The following is a 21,139-nucleotide window of genomic DNA, read 5'->3' on the forward strand; positions in this document are numbered from 1 at the left end:
CTTGATTTGAGTAAAGATACCATTCCAGTTGGAAAATCTTTTTTTTTTCCTTTGAAACATTGATTTTAACCATTTATGTTATTTACAATGGTATGAATGATGCTAACTTGTAATCCTGATGTTAAGCTGGTTAATTCTGTATGGGTGTACACATCTTTTGTGTCATCCTTACTCACTGGTTTTAGTTCTTTATAACCCTATTATATTTAGTTCTTAGTAACCCTATTGAAAGCAATAGAGCTTATAGGTGTGATACACACATGATATATTTCAGCTTTCTATAGGAACAAGTTGTTCCAAGAGCAGCAAAACTAACGAATCCTGATTTCTTGTGGAATGGTGCCTTGTTTCCCAGATGTTTCCATCTCTCCTTCCAATAACTGCAGCTTCTGTCCTTTCTTCCTCCCCGTGCTCCTGGTGACACGCTGTGAGAGTGGCACAGCTATTTGGCTAACATAGTGCATTGAGTGTATCGACTGCCCCACCAATATACAGCTGTCAAATGCCCTGCAGGTTATTGCCGTACAGAAAGTACAGTGGTTGAGCTCTGCAGATTTCTTCTTTAGCCAGCCACTAATTTTCATGCAATTGCTAAGAGTTAATTGTGTTTGAAATTTTTGCCGCCTCCTCTCTCAAATTTGGCTGAACCTGGCTGTTGGATTGGAAGGTTATTGGAGGATGAGCAAGGACAGTGGATGTATAGTGCAACTGCATAAGCTTCTTCTCCTTAGAAAAACTTAATAAAAATAGGACTTTACATTTGAAATTGAGAAATTAAAATTCCAAAAGCAATTGGAACTGTGATGGGGTAAATTTTCTCCCACTTTATTATGGCATGCAGCATACGATATCAATGATGAGATATAAACAACAAAGATACAAACAAGGAGGGTTTGTATAGAAGCTAACGTTTAGAGGGTCTTAAATATGTTTGATATTTTCCCTGCATGGACAAAGCATTTCTCTCTTGCATTACCGACATGTATTTGGACTGAGAGAGATATGACAGGACTGACTTAATGGCAAAGCATTCCACTATGTTCTCAGCAAATTCAAGGTCTCCACTTGTAATCTCTTTTTTTTTTTTTTTTTTTTTTTTTTTTGCTCTTGCGTTGCAGGCATGCTGAAGTGTCTCCTCACTAATTTTTTTGATGTTTGAAGGCTGAGGCCCTAGAACCAACTTGGCAATAATCAGTACTGATGACTTAATATAATGCCGGTTCCTGATGCAGTGATAAAGGAGTGGAGATTTCAGTCCTTAGTGCTTCAGTGGCCTCTGGCAGTGTAGAGTGGAAAACCTTTTGATGCCTTGACTCAAACAAGAGTTTTATTTTGAATCAGACCATGCTTCAGTCCAATTGCCTGGAGCCAAAGGTGGAGATTCATTTTCATTAGTGAAGCCAATGGCCGGTGTCATGTCGAGCACTCCTTTCAGTCAGGGGTCTGTTATCAGAAAGTCAAATTGTGGGAAGACCCTAGAGGTTGTTGTATATGGGTGACAATGCTATTGTGTCACCTGCAAAAGATTTTCCAGACCATGGTACCCTCCTAATACCATAGCCATAGACTGGAGGAAAGGAGGAGTAGGAAGGGAGGGATTTTTTTGTTTTTTGTTCAGTTGGTTGGTTGGGGGAGGGAAGAAGGGAGGGAAGGACATAGTGCTGAGCTGATTAAGCTACCTATAGCAACTGTAGTGGTTTGAGATAAAGACTTTGCTTCTTTGTTACTGCCTTGAATCTGCAGTAAATGTCACTGCAAAGGCCAGGATGCTCAGCTTGACTTTAGGCTGTGTTGTTCTGTTATTGCCCAGACCTTTAACTTGAGATGGCTCTTGGGGAAGATAGCTGAATATAATAAACCATGCACAGTACTTTTTTTATAGATCTCTATTAAACTTGGATTTGGTGTATTGAAAAAAAGTGGTGGGGTCTGCCAAGGCAAATCAGGGTCTTTGGAGTGGTTTTGGTAGAACAATTCTATGTTGCAATGTAAAGCTGCTTTTGAATTAATGGTAGTTATACCGCATGGTTTCTCTTTATCAAGGGTAGAAGGCTGTATCTTGTCTCTACCCTTTTAATACTGGCATTGACTTTAATAGACAAACTGGAAGAGGCAGCTGACAGCAGCAATGAACTGAGGGCTCTTCTGTTTCAGCATCTTGTACATATTGGTGATACTGCTTTCTTGACTCATTTTGGTGAATTGCTGTGGCTCGTGCTTGAGCTAATTGAGCTTTTATTCATATGGTTACTGTCTGGGTAAAACTAGCTTCTTGACTGTAACTTTTAAGTCATGTCTCATGCTATGAAATAGGCTCCAATTCTAGATTACAACCAGTGCAGTATTAATGTATCCAGAGACTACAGGTGCCTCAGTAGTATCATAGACAGTATTGGAAGTTTAGAGATTCAGCTTGCAGCAGCCACTGTAAACATGATGTGGCCTCAGACTCGCTAAAAACCTGCAGATTTGCAGAAAATCGGAATTTTAGAACTTGGCTCTGGCACAGTGAAATGTGGGTCCCACCGAAGACTGAATATAGGCAGGTTGACATTTTCAGTTGGCTTTATTTTCATCAGTATCTTTATCGGAAGTAACAAGAGGAGATCATTAATGAGGCTATTCATAACCAAACCCAGCAACAGGCTTTATCGGTGCCAGACCCCATCATCTGAGACCCCATCATCCAGGAGCCTAAGAGGAAGCCTGCCTAACAAGGGGACAGCATTTCTCTGTTCTTACCCACAATAGCAGCACACAGTCCTTTTTTTGTTTGTTTGTTTTTTTTTTAAAAAGCACAACAGCTCCCCCACCCAAAAAGCACCCCAGCTCTTGGAGGGCTACAGGCAACGGTCCCTTTGAAAAACTTCTTCTGCCTCCGATATACCTGTTCTGTTTTTAAATGAATTGTACTCGGAAAAGCTTGATGTAGTTGTTACCGTGAAACAGTTACAATCTGTATTGATGTTCCTGCCCAGGTTAGGGGGAGAGAATGTACCAGGATGCCATTGGGAAGTGTTCAGTTGTGTACGATCTTTAGTTTGAAATAATTCTTTCAGCAGCCCTTCCCATCTTCTTCCCGTGGTTAACCTTAATGGCCATTCTTTCTCATCTCAGCCCTGTGGCATATGTTTTCTGTTCTGTGTAAATAATTAATAACACTTAAATCAGAGTCTAAGAAGAAACACACTAAAGGGCCGTTTTTTAATCTACCAAACTGTTAATTTTTAAACAGCCCCCTTATCCCCCCAGCAAGGTCATGTTTCAGACTTCAAGCATTCTTTTCTGTACTTACATCAGAAAATGTGTACAAATCTGTGTATGGAAAATTTTGTGCGTTTTTCTGAAATCTCAGCTGTGTGCAGGATGAAAATATGAAGATGAAACTGTAAAAAGAATTATTAAATGGAGATTCATTTGGTCCCCTCAACACAGCAAGTGTGATTAAAATACTTCCATACGGACATTTTTGTATAGGTGTATATATAGATTTCTATTGTGAACTCTTCACTCTTGGTAATTAACAGTAATCTGCACAAATAGTCTCACTGGATTCAGTGGGTTTATCAATGTAAGTAAGTACTTACCTGTGGGAATAAGTGGGTTCACATTCTATCCCAAAATGAAGTAAAGTACTGGTAACATAGAGAAGGAAGAAAATTACATTATTGGATAATTTCCTGTTATAACCGGTAATGTTTACCCTTCATATTTTTATAATAGCTAAAAATAGTTTTAGTGTTAATGAAAGGGCAACTAGCAGTGCTCATTGTTGAAATTTAAAGGCTTCAGTCGTTCAGTTTCCAGCAATAATCTGGTGGAATCATAGCTCATTGGGCTCCAGAGCTCAATAAAACCATCACTTGCACTTGATCAGCATTTGAAAGCTGCCATTTTCATGTTGAAAATAAACATTGTTACTAGTGTTATAAGGGAAAAAATGGAATTATGTACATTAGCCTTCAGTATAATACATCTGGAACACAAAATTGGGATGAATATGAGGAATGTAGAAAGCTGTGGCTTTGTTGCTTGATTTGAGCAAACTGTTGAACTCCATCGGATTTGACTTCAGAGCAATAAACATTGAAAAGCTTTGCAGTGACGCACAATAAGAGATACAGTAAATGGGCACTAAACAAAATACTCATCTCTTCAGTACTGTATAGGTAAGCAGATGTCCTTGAGTTGCTGCCAGGCTGTACTGAAATGAATACGCTATTTCATAGAGATGAATTTTGCAAACAAGTAGGGCTTGAGAGACCCAGGCCATTAAAAACCATTACTGTATCTTGACCACTGGCAGTTTGTTACAACAGTAACCATGCTTTCATGGCTAAGAATTTCAAAGAGCTGTAGGGACATTTTTCCTAAACATTGTATAGACGCATGGACACATAAAGAATTATGCAGAAAATTCTGCAGTGGAGAGATATAACCGGCTTGTTGCAAACTTGCCTACTTAGAAGTGCTGTGCTGATGGCATTGCTATTCTTGACATTCTAATTCTGCAGCTTTCAATTCTCTTGAGATGATAAATCCCAAACAACACAGCGCCATAAGCTAAAAAAGAAAAGGAAGATGACTGTTTTTTAGTGGCAATGCTCTGAAAGAATGGCGGAGACATTATAAGGTTTGTCAGAGAGCATAAAAGCCTTTGTGGAGCGAGTGAATTAGGTTTCCTCTGTTGTTTCTTAACAGATCTGAAATTGATAGTAAGCAGGGTGGTTTTGAACAATTGCTAAGTTTCTAGCGTTTAATAGTTAATGGGAGTTTGGGCTGTAAGCTGAGATCAATCCCTGAGTAATAAATTTTACATTATTATATTTGTCTTTCTTGAAATATAAATACTAGAGGACCTATTCTCAAATGGCTTGCGACCCATTTTTTCATAATTAATACAGGAAATTCAAAGAATGTGACTCCCTGTGTAGCTTAGACAAAGGCGGATCTGTATTCATCAACACAGATTAATTAGCCTGTTATCAGACACTCAGCTAGTATGAGGAGCTACAAAATAGGCAGTTATGAAGAAGGCAAAGCTTTGACATAAAAAAACATAAACCACATGTTACTTTGGATAAAAGATAAGTTTTTTAATTTTAATGTTGATTCTGAGTAGTTTGAGAGCTGCAGCAAGATTTATCCAGCTCTACTAATGTTGACGTTGGCATCAGTGTAGCAGTAGTATGCAATGAATTGCTCTTCATCCGTTTATTTCGTGGGCAGTACTTAGCAAAAAACTGACCCAGATTACGTATGAATAAGAACATGAAGAGAGTTATTCAGATCTGGAGACTTACTTTTGAGTCATTATATTCAATATGACTCCACCATCACTTGGCAGGCTTTTTCTTTGTCATCTTTATTCAGGAAACACATCTGCTACAACCAAGAAAAGGAGAATTTTGCCCTCCCACTTAAATATTATGTACTGTTTAACAGTATCATCTGTGACACTGAAGTGTACGGAGTTGTTTTTCTTAGCCTTCCCATTTTTGTTCCTTACAAGAACCTCATTCATGGCCTGACATGATATTTTATGAAGTCAGCAAAAAAACTATCACTAATTTGAATGAGCTTTGGATCAAGCCCTCAGTTTTTCAGCAAAACAGAGTAAATCCTTTTGCTAGGGATATTAATGTGTCATTAATGTGTGTCATTAATGTGTAAGGATCCAATGTCTGTCACTCCCCCCTTGACTCAAGTTTTGAAATCAACGCTAGTAGCAAAGAGGGGAACTTTGGGACCATCAGGAGTGATACTGCCTGTCTACCATGTCTTGGTGCTGCAGCGCACCAGCCCTGGAGATTCAGCCATCCTTGCTTAATAGCGTGCACCAGCATATTGCACATTTCACAGCACTGCGTATGGAAAAACAGGGATGGGACAGAGGGAGGTTAGTTTTTTGTCACATAGATCCCACAACCAGACACCCTTTGCCCATATCCATAACCAACCCTTTGTATGGCACAGCCCCTACCTTCACTACACTTGTACAACACCTTATAATGATGATCAACTCTGATTTCTCTTGGAGCATAAGGGGAACCTTAGATACTGGATCTGTTGCTGTGTTTGTCTTTGCTAAAGAAAGTTGACAAGTTTTCCTACCACACATGCAGGTTGGTATTTTGCCATGAAGAGAGAAAAGCCAAGGGATTTATTTGAAGCACAGTGCAATTGTGCAAGACTGTTGATTTAAAATGAGTTTTACAGTTTTAAGTTCTATGCACAATGCATAAAATATTAAAAATTGATGGTACTGGAAAAAAATGAATGAGTAGTCAGGTAATCCCATAAAGAAAAATGAAGTTAGAAATAAATATAGGGTATCTTTTCAAAAAGACCAATAACCTTTTTTATTTTGAGAGAGACACAAACCAATCTCTCTCCACAGTAGAGTAAGATTTTGAGACATATGGAAACTGAAGGAATGATGCGAGTACACAGCACTTTTTGTTTTCATCTTTAAAAATCTATATCTCTGTGGGTTTTTAAATCCTTTTGTATGCTCACATAATTGTTGGTCAGTCTCGTAAGAAAGTAAGAACATGACAATTTTTCTTTTGCTGCGATGCATTAGTCCTTGTGTGGACATGGAAAGTATGTAGTGAGAGTATTTGGTGAAATAAACTGAGTTACATATAATAAATTTATGGGTATTCACAAGGTGAGCCAGCCTAGAACAGCTAGTATGACTAGACATCCCTATTTACCATGCTGTAACCTCTCTCCCTAAGCTTTTACCTATCTTTGCAAAAGAGAAGTGGACAGCCTACAGTGGCCTTATAAATGAATAATCAAATGCACACTTTGCATGCTACATGGTATTGTTAGGATACAAGTTTTAAATGGATATGCTGCTATTTTAGTTCCTAGGAAATATACTGGTAGCAATTGGTGATGAAGTTCAGCTCCTGAGTGTTAAGTGGTCTGAGATTACAATACTTGTTGAAAATAGATTATACATTTTGTAAATGCACTCTGGAATAATATGCAAAAATTTCCAGTCTTGCAACTTACATATTAGTATTAACAGCAAACAAGCCATTGCTTATTTAGATCCTAGATTGGTATCTTTTTGTCCCAGCATGACAAGTAAAGCATGTTTCTACCCTTCCATTTGTTACCCCTGTCTGTAACAAGTTGATAAACCTTAGATCTGTAAAAGTCTTAACTGAATGCATTTGTTAATGTCTTGTTTCGCTGGGCATGATGATGTATCATATAGTGCATGGCATTTTCTTTGCATAAACCACATTGATACATGGAGCTGCATTTGTTGTCAGTCATGGGATTACTGGAATTACTTGATTTCTTCTCTGTGTAGGCCTCATTTTGAAAGCACTGGGCTCAATTCATCCTTGCTCAGCATGTCACAGATACATGTTCTTAACTTCAAGCATATGCTTAAGAACTCTCTTGAATAGAGATGTATTTCTGAATCAGAGCCATGGTATTTTAAGTAGCTGTACATGCAATTAAATTATATTGTGTTGATTGTACTACATAAAAAGCCATAATATTTCGCTTACTGCAAATTTTTGAGAGCTGAAGACCCCTTCATGTTGAAATATAGTCTTGTTTTGTTTTTTGAATTATTTGTTATAAGAGAACATCTTGATTTTTGTAGAGCACATACTTTCCATATGGGTTTACACCAGTACAAGGAGCTAATTCTCTTTATTTCTGTTTTGCAGCGGGAACAACATATATCTTTAGCAAAGGTGGTGGACAGATCACTTACACGTGGCCTCCTAACGATCGGCCAAGCACTCGTGCAGACAGACTGGCAATAGGGTTTAGTACTGTTCAAAAAGAAGCTGTGTTGGTACGAGTGGACAGTTCTACTGGGCTCGGAGATTATTTAGAGCTGCATATCGTAAGTATTTTTCAACAAATGCACGTTATTTCTTTGTCTTGATTGTTCTTATATTTGTGGCGTTTCTTTTTAATCTAAGTACAGCAGTTTGTTAATTAACCTTTTAGGGTCAAGAGTGGATTAGATGATAATGGCCTATAGCATACAATGCTCTACGTTTTCAGACATTCTCCAAATGTCTCTTACTTTATACAGTGCTACCTTATATGGCTTTTCAATTAAAAATCACATTGTAGTACCTGTACAGATATAACAGTTTACTGCAATCTAATTCCATAAAGTGGAATTTAGCAATGTTAGAGGAAGGTGCATTCATTCTGGAGGATCTAATCTGAAACCTGTTGGGGGAATTACAATGTACCACAATTGACTGTGCTCCTTCTTAATACTAGAAGTTATCCTGTGATTTCACCATTGCTGCGTGATGATAAATCTTAAGCAGAAAGGAAGGTTGTCATGCTGGGAAGTCTAAAAAAGTAATTTCAGCTGCCTTAAAGCAAATAAATAGCAATCAAAATTTAAAGCATCTGGATTTTTATGGCAACATAAATAAATGATCAGTTGAGATAAACTTAAGTATGGCAGTATAAAATTTTGTTGTTTAGATTAATCTCAACTTTGTTAATGTATTAGCTTGATTTTGATTTAAAAATCTTGCTACTTTCAGAACTAGAATAGTTCCTCTTGAAAGAAATTACTTATTGATCTATAACCAATTACGCTTTTACCCTCAGAAAACATTGTGCAGTGATCATTTTCAAATCATAAGGAGCAGCACTACTAAATTAGAGGGAATTATGGTATTCAATCTTCCCAGGTTCCTTATTTCTGTAAAGGCAGTCTTGCATTGTGGCCCAACGTGATTTTTTTTTTCCTGACTTGAGTAAATAAAGAAAGAAGGCCTTAACTGAAATTTAAAGGTTGTCTATACCCTTTTCTTACATTGAACTGCATGGAAAAAATGTCTGGCTGGTATAGTACAATCTTAATTTAAAAATGTGAACCAAGCAATGATTCAGCCAGATGCCAGAAAAGCTGAGAGCTCACATTTTTCAGGGCAAGTTTTGGGTTGCTGAAGAGAATTTAAAAAATTGCTCCGCAGAGCCATGTCTCACATCAGGTGCCTAGTCATCAGGTGCCTGTTCCTTTGCAACCTGAGACCAGGTCCACCCGCTGTGGAGCGCACTTGCTTTCTTCTCACAGTGTTGTCTTTTTCAGTAGTACTTTAAAGAATGCTTTTCTTGTAGGTTTAATATATCTGAAGTTTATCAAAGCAGTATTTGTGCAGTCTTCTGTTGAGCCTTGTTTTTTCCATTTTAAAACAAAACAAACTGTGATCATTAATTATGAGTTGGAGATCAAAGTGCAAAAATCATTGCCAGGTCGTAAGTGGTGTTTTTCCCAGAATAGCTTACATCCATGCTGTACTAACAGATGGCAAAAGTAAAAGAATAATTGAGAGTTTTCTGTGATCATAAACATTACCAATTTAATAATGATGGGGAAAATCATAAATTATCCTTTACCAGTCTTCTGAAACTTCTGTGAAGTGGGAAAAGGCCTGTTAGCATCATGCTCCATGAGGTGATCCAGGCTTCCTCCTCCTGTCTTTGCAAGAGACTCTGGGAACCTCCAGGGAGCCCACTCTGATTCAGAGCAAAATCCATGATAACTTTGCAGAAATTTCACTGGAAGTGAAGTCTGACCTTCTGAAACTCCCTTCTCTTTATCATTCCTCTAGAGTGGAGATACAAAGGAACTGATCTGAAATCTTGACACATTTGAAAGGGTAGTCAGTGTTAGATAAAGCTTGGAAAACTGCTGGGATATAATTTCCCAGAATCTATTACAGGTAAGGATAGTAGTCAAAAGGAAGTTGGAAGGCAGTATTTTCAAAAGTGCTTATGTTATCTAAGAACGTACATCTTATTAAAGTCAATGGAACTGTATGCACTTCTGAGAATTTTACCTGAGGTCTGTTTTAGTTCAGCATGATACTGTGAAACATCATGCTTATAAAAATGAAGAACATAGAAATGGAAAGGCCTATCTATACGCTATATTTGAAAAATAATTTTATTGGAATGAAGTTTAATTTTTTTTCAGTAGCTGGCAGCTTCTGTATAAACTAGCCATAATAAAGGTAAAAGGCGGATTGTGTCACTCAAAACTTCCATCTTGCACCAATGTTGAGATATGTCTAAGAGTGGCTCATCTATTAAATAACCAGAAACATGTATAAGTTCTAAATAGTGGAAGGAGGAAAAACTGGAAGGAAGGAAAAACCTAATTCTGCATGTTCTTTTGCATGCACCAACTCATATGTTTGTATAATGAATATGCATGAGCATTTGTGGTAAATGCCCGTGTACATTTGGATGCACTATGCATGGATAACTTAGCTCTGTTTTATACTGACTATAACATTATAACAAGTGTATTCTTAAGGTTTAATTACTCTGGCATTCAGTTTTACAGTATGATGGAAACTGGTTCTTTTGTCTATTATGGAGCTTCCATGTTACCCAGCTTGGATCCTCTCTGGTGGAAAAATTTGAGATAGATGTGTGATGATAGGTTCAAATTGTATTTTCAGCAGTATGGTGGCAAAGAACATTTGTAACTATTGCTTCGAGTTAAAAACTTTAAATCATAAAGCCTCATAAGGCCTTTACTAACATGCTGGGGAGGGTGCTTATTTGGGATGTTTCAGAACAGAGACATGAGATAGCTTCCTCTTAACCTTCTTCATTCTAGCAGTGCAAGAGGAAATTACAGGTTTGATTATGGTACTTTAATGTGTGCTTGCCCTCCTTATTATTCTGTTTACTTAAAGGCGATGTAAACCTAATAATGAAATCAAGCTCGTAAAAAATTCTGATTTGGAAAATTGCTACTTGATCATCTGAATCACAGCTTTAGTGTTAGGTTAGAAACATGTTTATTTAAAGTAATCATTTAACCTCCCAAAAAAACCATTGTTAATATGGGAAACATTTAAAATAATGCGGAGTCTGCATTGCTACCAGATGTTTAATAGTTCCAACTCGAGTATTTTGAATTCCAAGATAGATTGTTATAAAACTCCACCTGTACTGCAGCAGCCTCGATATAAAAGGGTGGTTGTGTGTATGTATGATGTATGTTCATCTCTGTGCTTTAATAAATGGATGCTAATATGATTTAGGGATCCTGAGATGCGGCAATTAGCTTTCACAGCTATCACTTGACTTCTATTATGGAAGTGAAGTAGTCTCCTGTGCAGTCCCTGTTGGGCGAGTTAGTTGACGAGGAAATAGATATCATGTCTAAAAGTCAAGCTGTCTGCTTTTCTACTGCCACTTCCTTCTCCTGTTGACAGATAAAAGAAGGACAGACAGCCCTGAGAAGTACTGTAGTCCTCCTTTTTTTCTCCCTTCTCTTGGCATGACCCACACCCCTTTCCACACCAAGTGGAAAAAGGCAGCAGCTTATTTGTGCAGTGTTCGGGTAATCACACAGGCTCTTCTGGGCTTGGTTTTTCACAGACTTTGAAAGCCCTCAGGCAATTCTGTCAGTGATTCCTGTTCCTAGCTGTGCTTTTTTTCTCTTCCTCTACTCTTCTCCCAAATCATTAGACAGAAGAGTAGATATGTATATGTCATCGTCTCGCACAAACACTCTGCTGTCACAGCCTAGCATTTCCAGCTTTTCTGTGGTGAAGAACAAAGAGAAATTAGACAAAGATACTGCCTTCAAGGACTAAGAAATCTTACTAAATTGTTCTTTCTGGCAATGCTGGTAGTATAGTAAAGCAGCATTCTCCAGTGTGCTACAAGCAGTATTTGCTCTGCTAACAAAGACAAGAAGGTTAGATTTCTATTGATAGGCTTCAGCTACTTTTAGAAATTGTTTCAAGTACAAATTATGCCATCCTTTGATTTGTTAAAGTGGAAGACTTCAAAGTATATACCAAAGCGTAATATTTTGTGTGCATGTTGAACAGTCTGCAGTTTCTGCGTCTTCCTTGTTTGTGCCATTTGTATTAGAATCTAAATGTTTTGAGAGCACAAAACCAATGTTTTGTCTTTATAGTTACTGCCAATTTTGAAATTCAGATTGGGAAGTTTGTATTGGTGGCGAGGCCAATAGAGCATTTTAGATCTTACATCTTTGCAGTTCCAGAAAAGGCACTTCTAGCTACATAAGCTAAACTGAAGTCACTTGTGTTACAATCTCAAGCAGAGTGATGAATTACTACTTAGGCTCAGTTATGGATCTCATGGATCTGCTAAAGCAGGTGAAGTGACGAGGTGACGTTTGTTCTGACGACAAACATCCATATGTGCTACCAGCAGAAATAAGACGGATGTGGCAGCGAACATTGCCTGACCCACTTCCTGGTGAGGCTGGGGAGAAAATCCCCGTGATTCCAGTGGGAGAAGGGTGAAAATCCCACAGAAGATATAGTATATGTACAACACTAAAAAGAAATCACTAGACTCAAGGGCTACCAATTGTGGGAGTATCAGGGCAGCTATTTTTTTCCCATTATCTTTAATATTATTTGGAAAAATATCGTAAGGAAGCTGTAAACTGATAAGATTAACACTGTGATGGGAAAGTGTGGGGAACTATTTTTAAAGCTGTAGTAACATATTAACTGGAAATAAATGGTATGACAGGACAGACAATACGAATATATGCAATAGAAGTCACAATTAATCTGGAATACTCTGAAGGTGCAGCGTTACTGGTATGATAGATAAATCAATATTATATTTAGATTTTCAAAATGTATTTGTAAAGCCCTCACAGTTATGATTAATGACTAGGTAAACAGTCATATAAGAGGAAATATAGCATGCCTTATAGAAAATTGGGTTTTAGATCACAAATAAATTCAGTTTGTGCTCTTTGTCTCAACTATTTATATATTATATCTATTAAAATGTATATTGAGGAAAGGCATTATCATCTGAAACATCTTCCATGAGAAAGATGCAGACAAAATTCAGATGAAAGCTTTTGTGAATTTGTGTCAACTTTGGTTCAAAAAATTTCTTCATTTAAAAACAGTGAAGCTTTAAAAACAGAGTCATTTGCTTCCCCATTTTTTGAGATATTTTTTCTATTTTTGTACATGATGTACTCTACTTCCATTTTTTAAAAAACTAGGGAAATATTTAGTATCTTCAAATGAAATCTTGATTTTTGTGTCCAAAGTTAATACTGGTATCAGGTGGGTTTGGTTTTCAGCTTTAAGTTCATCGAAAATTCTGGGAAGGTCCTCTCAATATTTTCCCTACTCAGTTCTTTGGAACTGTTGGCAAACTGAAAAAGACCATTATTTACTGTTCTTCTCCCTCTTTCTTTCACTTATGCAGTATTGTTATGCACCAGATTTTTAATAGCTGATTCTTCTAGATTTTATTATAGATGTACATGTTATACAGACACTTTCAATTTATGCCAACATAATGGCCTTCCTACAAGCAAATAGAAATAATTTAAAGTAAAACTAGAGTTAGAGTAATCACATTCACAGTAAAACCAGATCAGACCTCTATGTGTGAGTATACAAGAAACAAAAATTGCAAAGTCTTAAGATTAATTTATTATTCTCTTTTCACATGTCTTGGGCTAAATATCTGATGGAAAATCAATTGAAAGATTCCTATTGACTTAGTTGTATTTGGATCAATGCCTGGAGAGTTGAATGTACCTTAAGTGAAACTGCTGGTAAAAATCCCTTGGATTTTAATGGTTCATATTGGAGCTAATTAATTTTCCCAGGAAGAATTTAATAATATTTAAAAATATTCCCAGGACAATGTTTCTTCTAAAAATCGGCTTTCAAATATAGAATTCCTTATTTTATATGTGTACCTGTGCAATGCTGTGATTCATTAAGGACAGTGATGGCTTGTATATGCAAGAAAAGGTAATGACTTTAAAATGTAAGGATCACATCCAGGCAGGGCTAAAAAACAGGAGAACTAGGTTTCAGAGATCTAAAAGTGCTGAGCATGTGCAAGAATGACTGAAGTCAATGGAAGCTGAATATAGCCAGCACCTTGAAAATCAGGCCTATATCTTATCAGCTCAGTTGGTCTCAGTGATGCCTCACTCTGAAGCTCTGGAAAGACTATGGATCATGATGGTTAGCAGGATTGTGATGTTTAACATTCTGCCACTTTAATGCACAAAATTACTTAAGACTGATATTATCTAAACCAGAATTCTGCTAATATTTGATGCTGCTTAATTTATTATGCTTATATGCATATTTATTTGTGCCTTTTTAAATTTTATATATATTTATGGGAAATACTGTAGGAAATTTAACTGTTGTGGGCAGTGAGTGTTCTTCTCTTTGGGGAATAAAAACCTAGCAACCAGACTATGTGTTAATCTATAAACTGTTTGAAGAAAAATTACTCTGAAAGAAAGATTTCCAGACTTGCTTATGGGTTTGAATAATGAAAAGAAGTGCAATCAAAAAAGAATCATTTATGCGAATAGACAGGCAGGTGAGAATGCAATTCAATGTACACAGATGTAAGTTAATTAGAATGGGAGCAATGAATTAATCTAGGGAATCTGTGCTAAATGGAGCAATCATTTACCTCACTGATGAGGTTAAAGATCTGAGTTTGCCGGAAAAAAAATGAATAAATCAGTGAAACGGTCAAGCTATGCCTTGAAAGTATGTAGTGACGTCACAGTTTTGTATTAGCAGAGAGATCAATTAAAAAACTCCAGAAAGGATTTTATAATGTAAATTGTTTGTTAATGCCTGAACTTGAATGTTCGGCACAGTCTGTTATCCAAAAGCTGTTTTTCAAAGAAAATTGCTCTTTTTTTTTTTTTTTTAACCTGAGCAGGCTTTAGCGTGGAGCGACAGTGGTCAGTTCTTGCCATGAATAGGCCAAATTGCTGAGAGAAACATGCTAATTCTCAGTGGAACAGAAAAGACTAATATGTTACTGATAGGCCAAAAAATGAACAGAATTCGGTGAGCTGATACAGTTCAAGGGTTTGGCTGTGATTGCAGTCATGGAACACTGCAAAGAGAAATCCTCATGCTAGCATGGTACCTCTGTTTTAACAGTGGGGCAGCTCTGATCTCCTAGCCATGATTTCCTGTTTGCTTAGCCCAGAAATGTGGTTGAGGGAAGCAGCTCCTTTCATCTTCTCACTCTGTCTTGGTATGAATAGAAGTTCTTACTTCTTCCTCTACCAATTTCATAAATCCTTTAGGCATCCTGCTCCTTTCATGCTTTTGGGAGAATAAAAGCTTCCTTTCCAAAAATTATACTGGATGAAGGGGTCACCACCTGCCCACCTTGCAGTGAGCGAAAATTGCATGACCAGTAGGTCCTAAGTTCACAGCTAATATACCATGCATCAGTGGCAAAACATTCCAGCCCTCAATGCTGATGAATCTCTTGAGGAGCTTTCCTCTAGCCAAGGTGTATAGCCTGGCTGAGGATGAGTAGATATTTAAAATACTTCTGATGGGTCACACATTTAGACTTATTAAATTCATCCAATAGCAATATGAAAAAAATGGCACATGGCCACAGAGTCCTACTGAATAATCTTGTAGGCCAGATCATGGACTCTAGGATCCCTTCTCATCTTGCATATCTCAAGGATACACTGTGAATGAATCCATCCATTGGCTGAACTGCTTAGGATCCAGTATTTTGTCATTGAATTTGATGACAAGTCTTCCTTTGACTGTACTGTTGTGCACTGTACAAACATGGGACTTCTGATCCAACACAAGGAGAGAACATAGACATGGAACTTACTCCTTCTGGGGACTTGTTGAACATAAATGTGATGCTAAAAAGTTTAAGAATAGATGGGTTTGAGCTGAGTCCTGTTTTACAACTAAGTGGGGAATAAGTAAATGAGGAAAGAACAAGGAATATTGAATCTACTATAAGTCTGACCAATGAAAACTGTGTGTTTTTAAGAGTTGAAGTGGACCAGTTTGGGGAGGCAAGCAAAAGAGCAAACATATTTAATTAAGATAGACTTAGAGGCTCATGACCTCTTCATAAAATAACTTATTTTTAACATTGTCATTTTTAAAACTCTGAAGTGTCATATGGATTACTTCTAGTCTTTGTTGCCACAGATTCTTTCTTTCTCTCTCTTCCCTCCTCTTTCCCTAAGTTTTTTCTGCCACACACTCAAACACATTCATATGACTTCACATGTTCTCTCTTTTACTGCAAGAGCTGCAGTCCCAGTGAATCCCAGTGAAAGCAGGTGGCAACTTCCAGGGGTCTCCGTAATAATATACCAATCCTTTCCCAAAGAATGAGACATACTGTATAGCTAGAGGAACAGAGAATTCACTATAGATGTAGTTACTCTATGGTTGTACCACATGGAAGACCTTCCTGTGCAGGACCATTGATTAGTTCAGTTTAATTAAAGAACAACAGCACCAAGAACAAACCAAGTAGGCAGGTGGCCAAAATTAGGAGATACATCCTTAGAATGTTTCTTGACTAAGTTGTTTATATTTAAAAATGCAAGAACATCTGTGACACACTTACCAACTTTCTGGCTTCAGAAAGGAGGACAGGGGAGTTTGTTAATGATGCACAGATAAATAAATAACCCATCTTTTCTCCATAGCAGCAGCTTACCCAGTTGACATTGTATTCTCTTGATGTTTCGTTTTTCTCGTTGCGTTTTAGTTCACTTCTGTCTTAAAGAGTTAAACCTTAAACTCTAATTACTCAAACTGACTCTGCCTATCCCAGGTCTAACTACAGTCCTTTGAATCCCAGCATTTCTTGCACTGGTAATTATACAACATCCTTGCATACAAAGGTTACAGATATGTTAGTAACTTGGCCCTAACTTTTACAGACTTTGCCATGTATAAGAAGAGATGGTGAAAAATTTAGCAGACATTTTAGCAACTATTTTAAGATTTAAAGAATGCTTGACCATTTGCAATAGCAGAACAGTTAAGAAGATCACCTAACAAAAGAAACACAAAACCTTAGGAAATTATTTTAGTACATGCTTATTTGAAGAATGAATGCTCTGAATGACTGAGGATCAGTTTCCAGGAGCTAGCCACTTTTGTCCATCAAACCCACATGGTCAGTGATACTTCTCTGTTTCTTATATCTGTTATATATGTTATTAGGCATATGCTGCTTGCTATATCTAGTAATATAATGGAGTCAGCACCAATAATATTTCTTAGCTTGTTACTGTCTAGTTCCAGTCTAACTTTAGAGGGTCACACAAAGAAAGATTTGTACTCCCTTCTCCCCCTTGCTAGACATGCCTGGGGTTGTCTGGGCTCAAGAACAAGTGGGATATCTGTGGACATTGTACGTTAATGCTGTACATTAGGAGCTATTATTGTGCAGGTCATAGGCACTTGGGACTGACGATGTGTTATTTTGAAAAAATAGTGACAGATGCAAGCAATGGCATCACTTTCAGAGTATCCAAGGCTAGGCTTTTAGCTCCTGATGGTAGCCTGAATACGTGAGAGTGGCCCTCAGATTGCTATGACCTATTAAAAAAGGGCTGGGCTTGCACAGAACAGAATCAAGGTGCATTTCTTATGAATATAAGCCAGAATCGAAGATCTGGCCAATTAACTCCACGTCTTTTAAATTTATGAGTTCTAAATGGGGGTAAAGATATAGTGTGAGCAACAGCACAAATTACTAGTGTAGCAGTTTTTCAAGAACATGCAGTATGAACAATATCATTTTTAATATCAGTCAGAAAGATTAGCCTGTTGACGCAGAACTGGCACGGGGAAAAGCACTGCTGACACCCTGAGCAGATTCCAATCCTAATCCCAAATAGATATGATCCCACTGATTCCACTAGTAATTAGTCTGAAGAAACTGCAGAAATACGAGGCAATATGAGTAGGGTCTGCATCAGGCTAGAAGACTCCTGCTGGAAGGTGAAAGATGCAGAGGCAGTTTTACAGAGCCTGCTGCTTTGCTTCAGGCATTTGTTAAAGTAAACATTGCTATTATAGTTAATCACTTCGTGCTAATAAGGAAAGCTTGTCTTAATTCTATTCTGTTTCTGTGAGATACTACCTGAATTGTAACTTGTAGTTAGTTAATTAGCCCACTTACTTAATTCAGGTTTTGCCCTGTGATGCCTCAGTTTCATCACCAAACTGGAAATCTGTTTTAAGGTTTGTTTTTTACCTCTAGATTATTTTATCATCCTGAGCCTTTCTCACTTTCCACTTACATCACTGTGTCAGTGAGCTGTAGCTGTAGTGAAACTGAATTTAATCTGGTGTACCAGAGAGCAAGACTGAACACACGGGGCCTGGTTCTTACTTCCATCTGTGTGAGCTGCCAAACTTTTAGTATCTCATTGCACCAGGGTCATGCAGAAAATAGTGTCAGAGTAGGGATTTTCACTGGATTTCCTGAAATCCAGGTTTACAGCTGTATCTTCATTTGCTTTTCAGTAATGTGTCTGCATTCTCTAATGATTTTCTCTTGAACTAAGCATAACACACTTGACACTAGTGTAGCTCCACGTCTGATGTAGCATTGTATAACCGAACACATTCTCTTTCCCAGAGCTGAGCTGCTGTTTCCTTTCTCCCCCCCCAGCAGTAGTCATAGTTGCGTAATGTTTGCCTGCCCCATCAATTTTTTAGTGATTCTTCCCATTTGACAGTGTGCTGCTGCCGCTGTTAAAGCTTTTTTGTTTTTGCTTGGATCATGCTGGTCCCAAGAATTTCTGCAACAATAACAGACATGATAAGGATTTTATGAACTGCTGTTGTCAATTTTCTGGTGGTATAACAACAGCCTACCAACGGCTGGGTTTTCCTGGTAAGTGTTTAGAGAGCCTTACAAAACCCTGTGTTCCCGAAAAACCATTTACCCTGCAGAGCTCCAGCGGGTGGATTACCTCGAGGAACGGACTCGTGCATTCCTTGCCTTGTGATAATTACCCAGATTACACTGAATAAGAGATATCCAGAACAAAGGCAAGGCACAGTTCCTTATGTTTTGCCAGTTCTGCGTGAAATTATCCTGCAGCCTTCATCACATCAGTGTGAAACTACTGCCACAGCTTTAACTTCTTGTGCTAGAATTCGTCGCTGATAATCTGTGCTCAGTCAAGGACCAAATATAAGTCCGGATATCCCCTCAGAGCGATGTAAATCATGCTGCCTCAGCACTGTACGCTCTCTGTGGTCTAGGGAAAGCTGCTTGTTGTGGATGGGGAAGCTTTCCTCTGCGTTTCCCTCTGAAGTGGGCAGCTGTTGGGTCCGGCATTATCCAGGGCCACTGCAGTGGAGGATGAAGGTGCAGCGTTACACCCCCAGTGGGTCTCGTGCTCAATTTTGGGGCTGGAATCTCATTTTTTCTGTTTAGCTCCCACCCTTGATGGACTTGCTACTTTCTGCCGATGTGCTGAATGCTACAGACTGCTGTTCCCTGTGAAACCCCAGTAATATCCTGAAGCCTTAGGATCTGGAGTTCCCCGCACAGGGTTTCTTTTCTGACACAGAGAATTCTAGGGAACGACAGAGGGTTCCTGGAGCAAAGGTACCCAGCCTTTTCCTTGCAGAGCAGATGAAGTTTTTAAGACTCGCTGTGGATTATGTAGCCATGCCGTTTCATTTAGGGACAAGCACAAAGACCATTATCATACGTGAAGTTACTTTACAGTAACTTCTACAATTAAAATAAAAAGTGAAAAGATTATACTGTAGAACCTTAATAACCACTCAGCATATTTGATAATGTCACTGCTGTCGGTATCATATTCACCACTGTGTTTAATAGCTGAACAGATGCAGCTCACTAGAGCACCACATGGTACGCAGCAGCAGGGAGTCCCATTTGACAAGTTGGTTTTGTTTTATTTCCTTCCTATAGCATCTTCCCTGATATCCCAAGTTTCTGTAGTGTTTTGATTTGTTATTCAGCAAGCAGAAAATGGCAAGGGTATTCTGTACTGCTTTTTTCCAAAGCAAGAGTTTTCTGGACTTTCCAGTGCAAGTACTGTGAAATTTCTGATAAAGCTAACTGTAAGGAATGTTTTAATGTAACATTGTCAGCCTTTGATTTGAAAGGATTTGTTTTTAGCAGGTGGTATGTATCTGCATGCTCATGTTCCTTGTGAGATATCAGCCTTGCTGGGTTTGAGGAGGTGGTTTCTGGTTTTCAGGAATATCTTTTTTTTTAATTGCAAGGTTTTGTGTACATAACTGCAAGTCACTTTGCTCAGTGAGCAATAACTCTTGGCTTGTAATGGTGCCAGGGGATACTTCAGTCGCTTGGTGCTTCTAGATTTGCTCTCTGTGGATCAATTCTTAGGAGCATTTTGTGAGCTACTTTCCAGTCTTCTAATTGCTTGTCTGGAAAAACACCTGATATATACTGTGAGGCTAAAATAAGATGGCTGTACACTTAATATATTCTAAAAAATCACTGAATGATATAGAGTAGGTAATGAAACCCTGGAAATATGATTTGTGTATTTGCTTCCATGAAACATAATAAAGAATGGGAACAAGACCAAAAGCACTGCAAGAATTATGTTATCCATCCCATATTACCTGGTCCATAAATAAACTGAGAGCCTTCCCCTGGTTATATCTCCTATTCCTTATTAATGTGATTATATAGTCAAGGTTCGGGTCTGCCAAGGGCTGAATTCATGGGCAGTGTCTTCACCAGAACTGAAAAACTGTCGCAGCTTTGAGATGTGATCAGCTGGTACGCTGCTTGGGAAGATACTGTTTAAGAATTCTGTTTCTTTTCCTAATCTACTTTTTTAATGTTTTGCTGGCTATTTAGATTGACATTCTTAAGGAATTGATTTTCTTTTCTTCTTTCTTGCTTTTCACTGCACATTCAAACGTGAAAAACATAGGCATGCCTCATTGTCACAGCTGTAGTGATGATGGTGACATGATGACACCAAGCTGTGCTAGTGTGGGAGGAGGGGAGATAGGGGTTGCGAGCACTGTGGAGAACAGATTAAAATTCAAAATGAGCTTGATAAAGTGGAGAAATAGTCTGAAATCAGGAAGATGAATTTCTACAAAAAAAAATGTGCAGACTTCTGTACCTAAAATGGAAAAATCAAATGCACAGCTAGAAAAATGGGGAGTAATTGTGGCCAAGAAGCAGTTCAACAGAAAAACCTTGGGAAGCTACAGCTGATTGCAATTTGCTGCAGAGAAAGACAAGCATCGTCTGGGCTGTATTGACAACATGTGGG

The 21,139-nt window shown here is 38.0% G+C and overlaps 1 protein-coding gene across 24 annotated transcripts in view; it reads left to right on the forward strand.

Moving 5' to 3' along the window:
* Positions 1 to 21,139, forward strand: part of NRXN1 (neurexin 1) — a 719,531-nt gene that overhangs the window by 484,837 nt on the left and 213,555 nt on the right. For all 24 annotated transcript variants that reach the window (XM_064509774.1, XM_064509775.1, XM_064509766.1 and 21 more), the window contains one exon: positions 7,704 to 7,885. In XM_064509774.1, coding sequence (XP_064365844.1) covers positions 7,704 to 7,885 — 182 coding nt within the window. The remainder of the gene's footprint in view (positions 1 to 7,703; positions 7,886 to 21,139) is intronic.

The sequence above is a fragment of the Dromaius novaehollandiae genome, chromosome 3 (genome assembly GCF_036370855.1).
Source record: "Dromaius novaehollandiae isolate bDroNov1 chromosome 3, bDroNov1.hap1, whole genome shotgun sequence".
Taxonomy (NCBI): Eukaryota; Metazoa; Chordata; class Aves; order Casuariiformes; family Dromaiidae; genus Dromaius; species Dromaius novaehollandiae.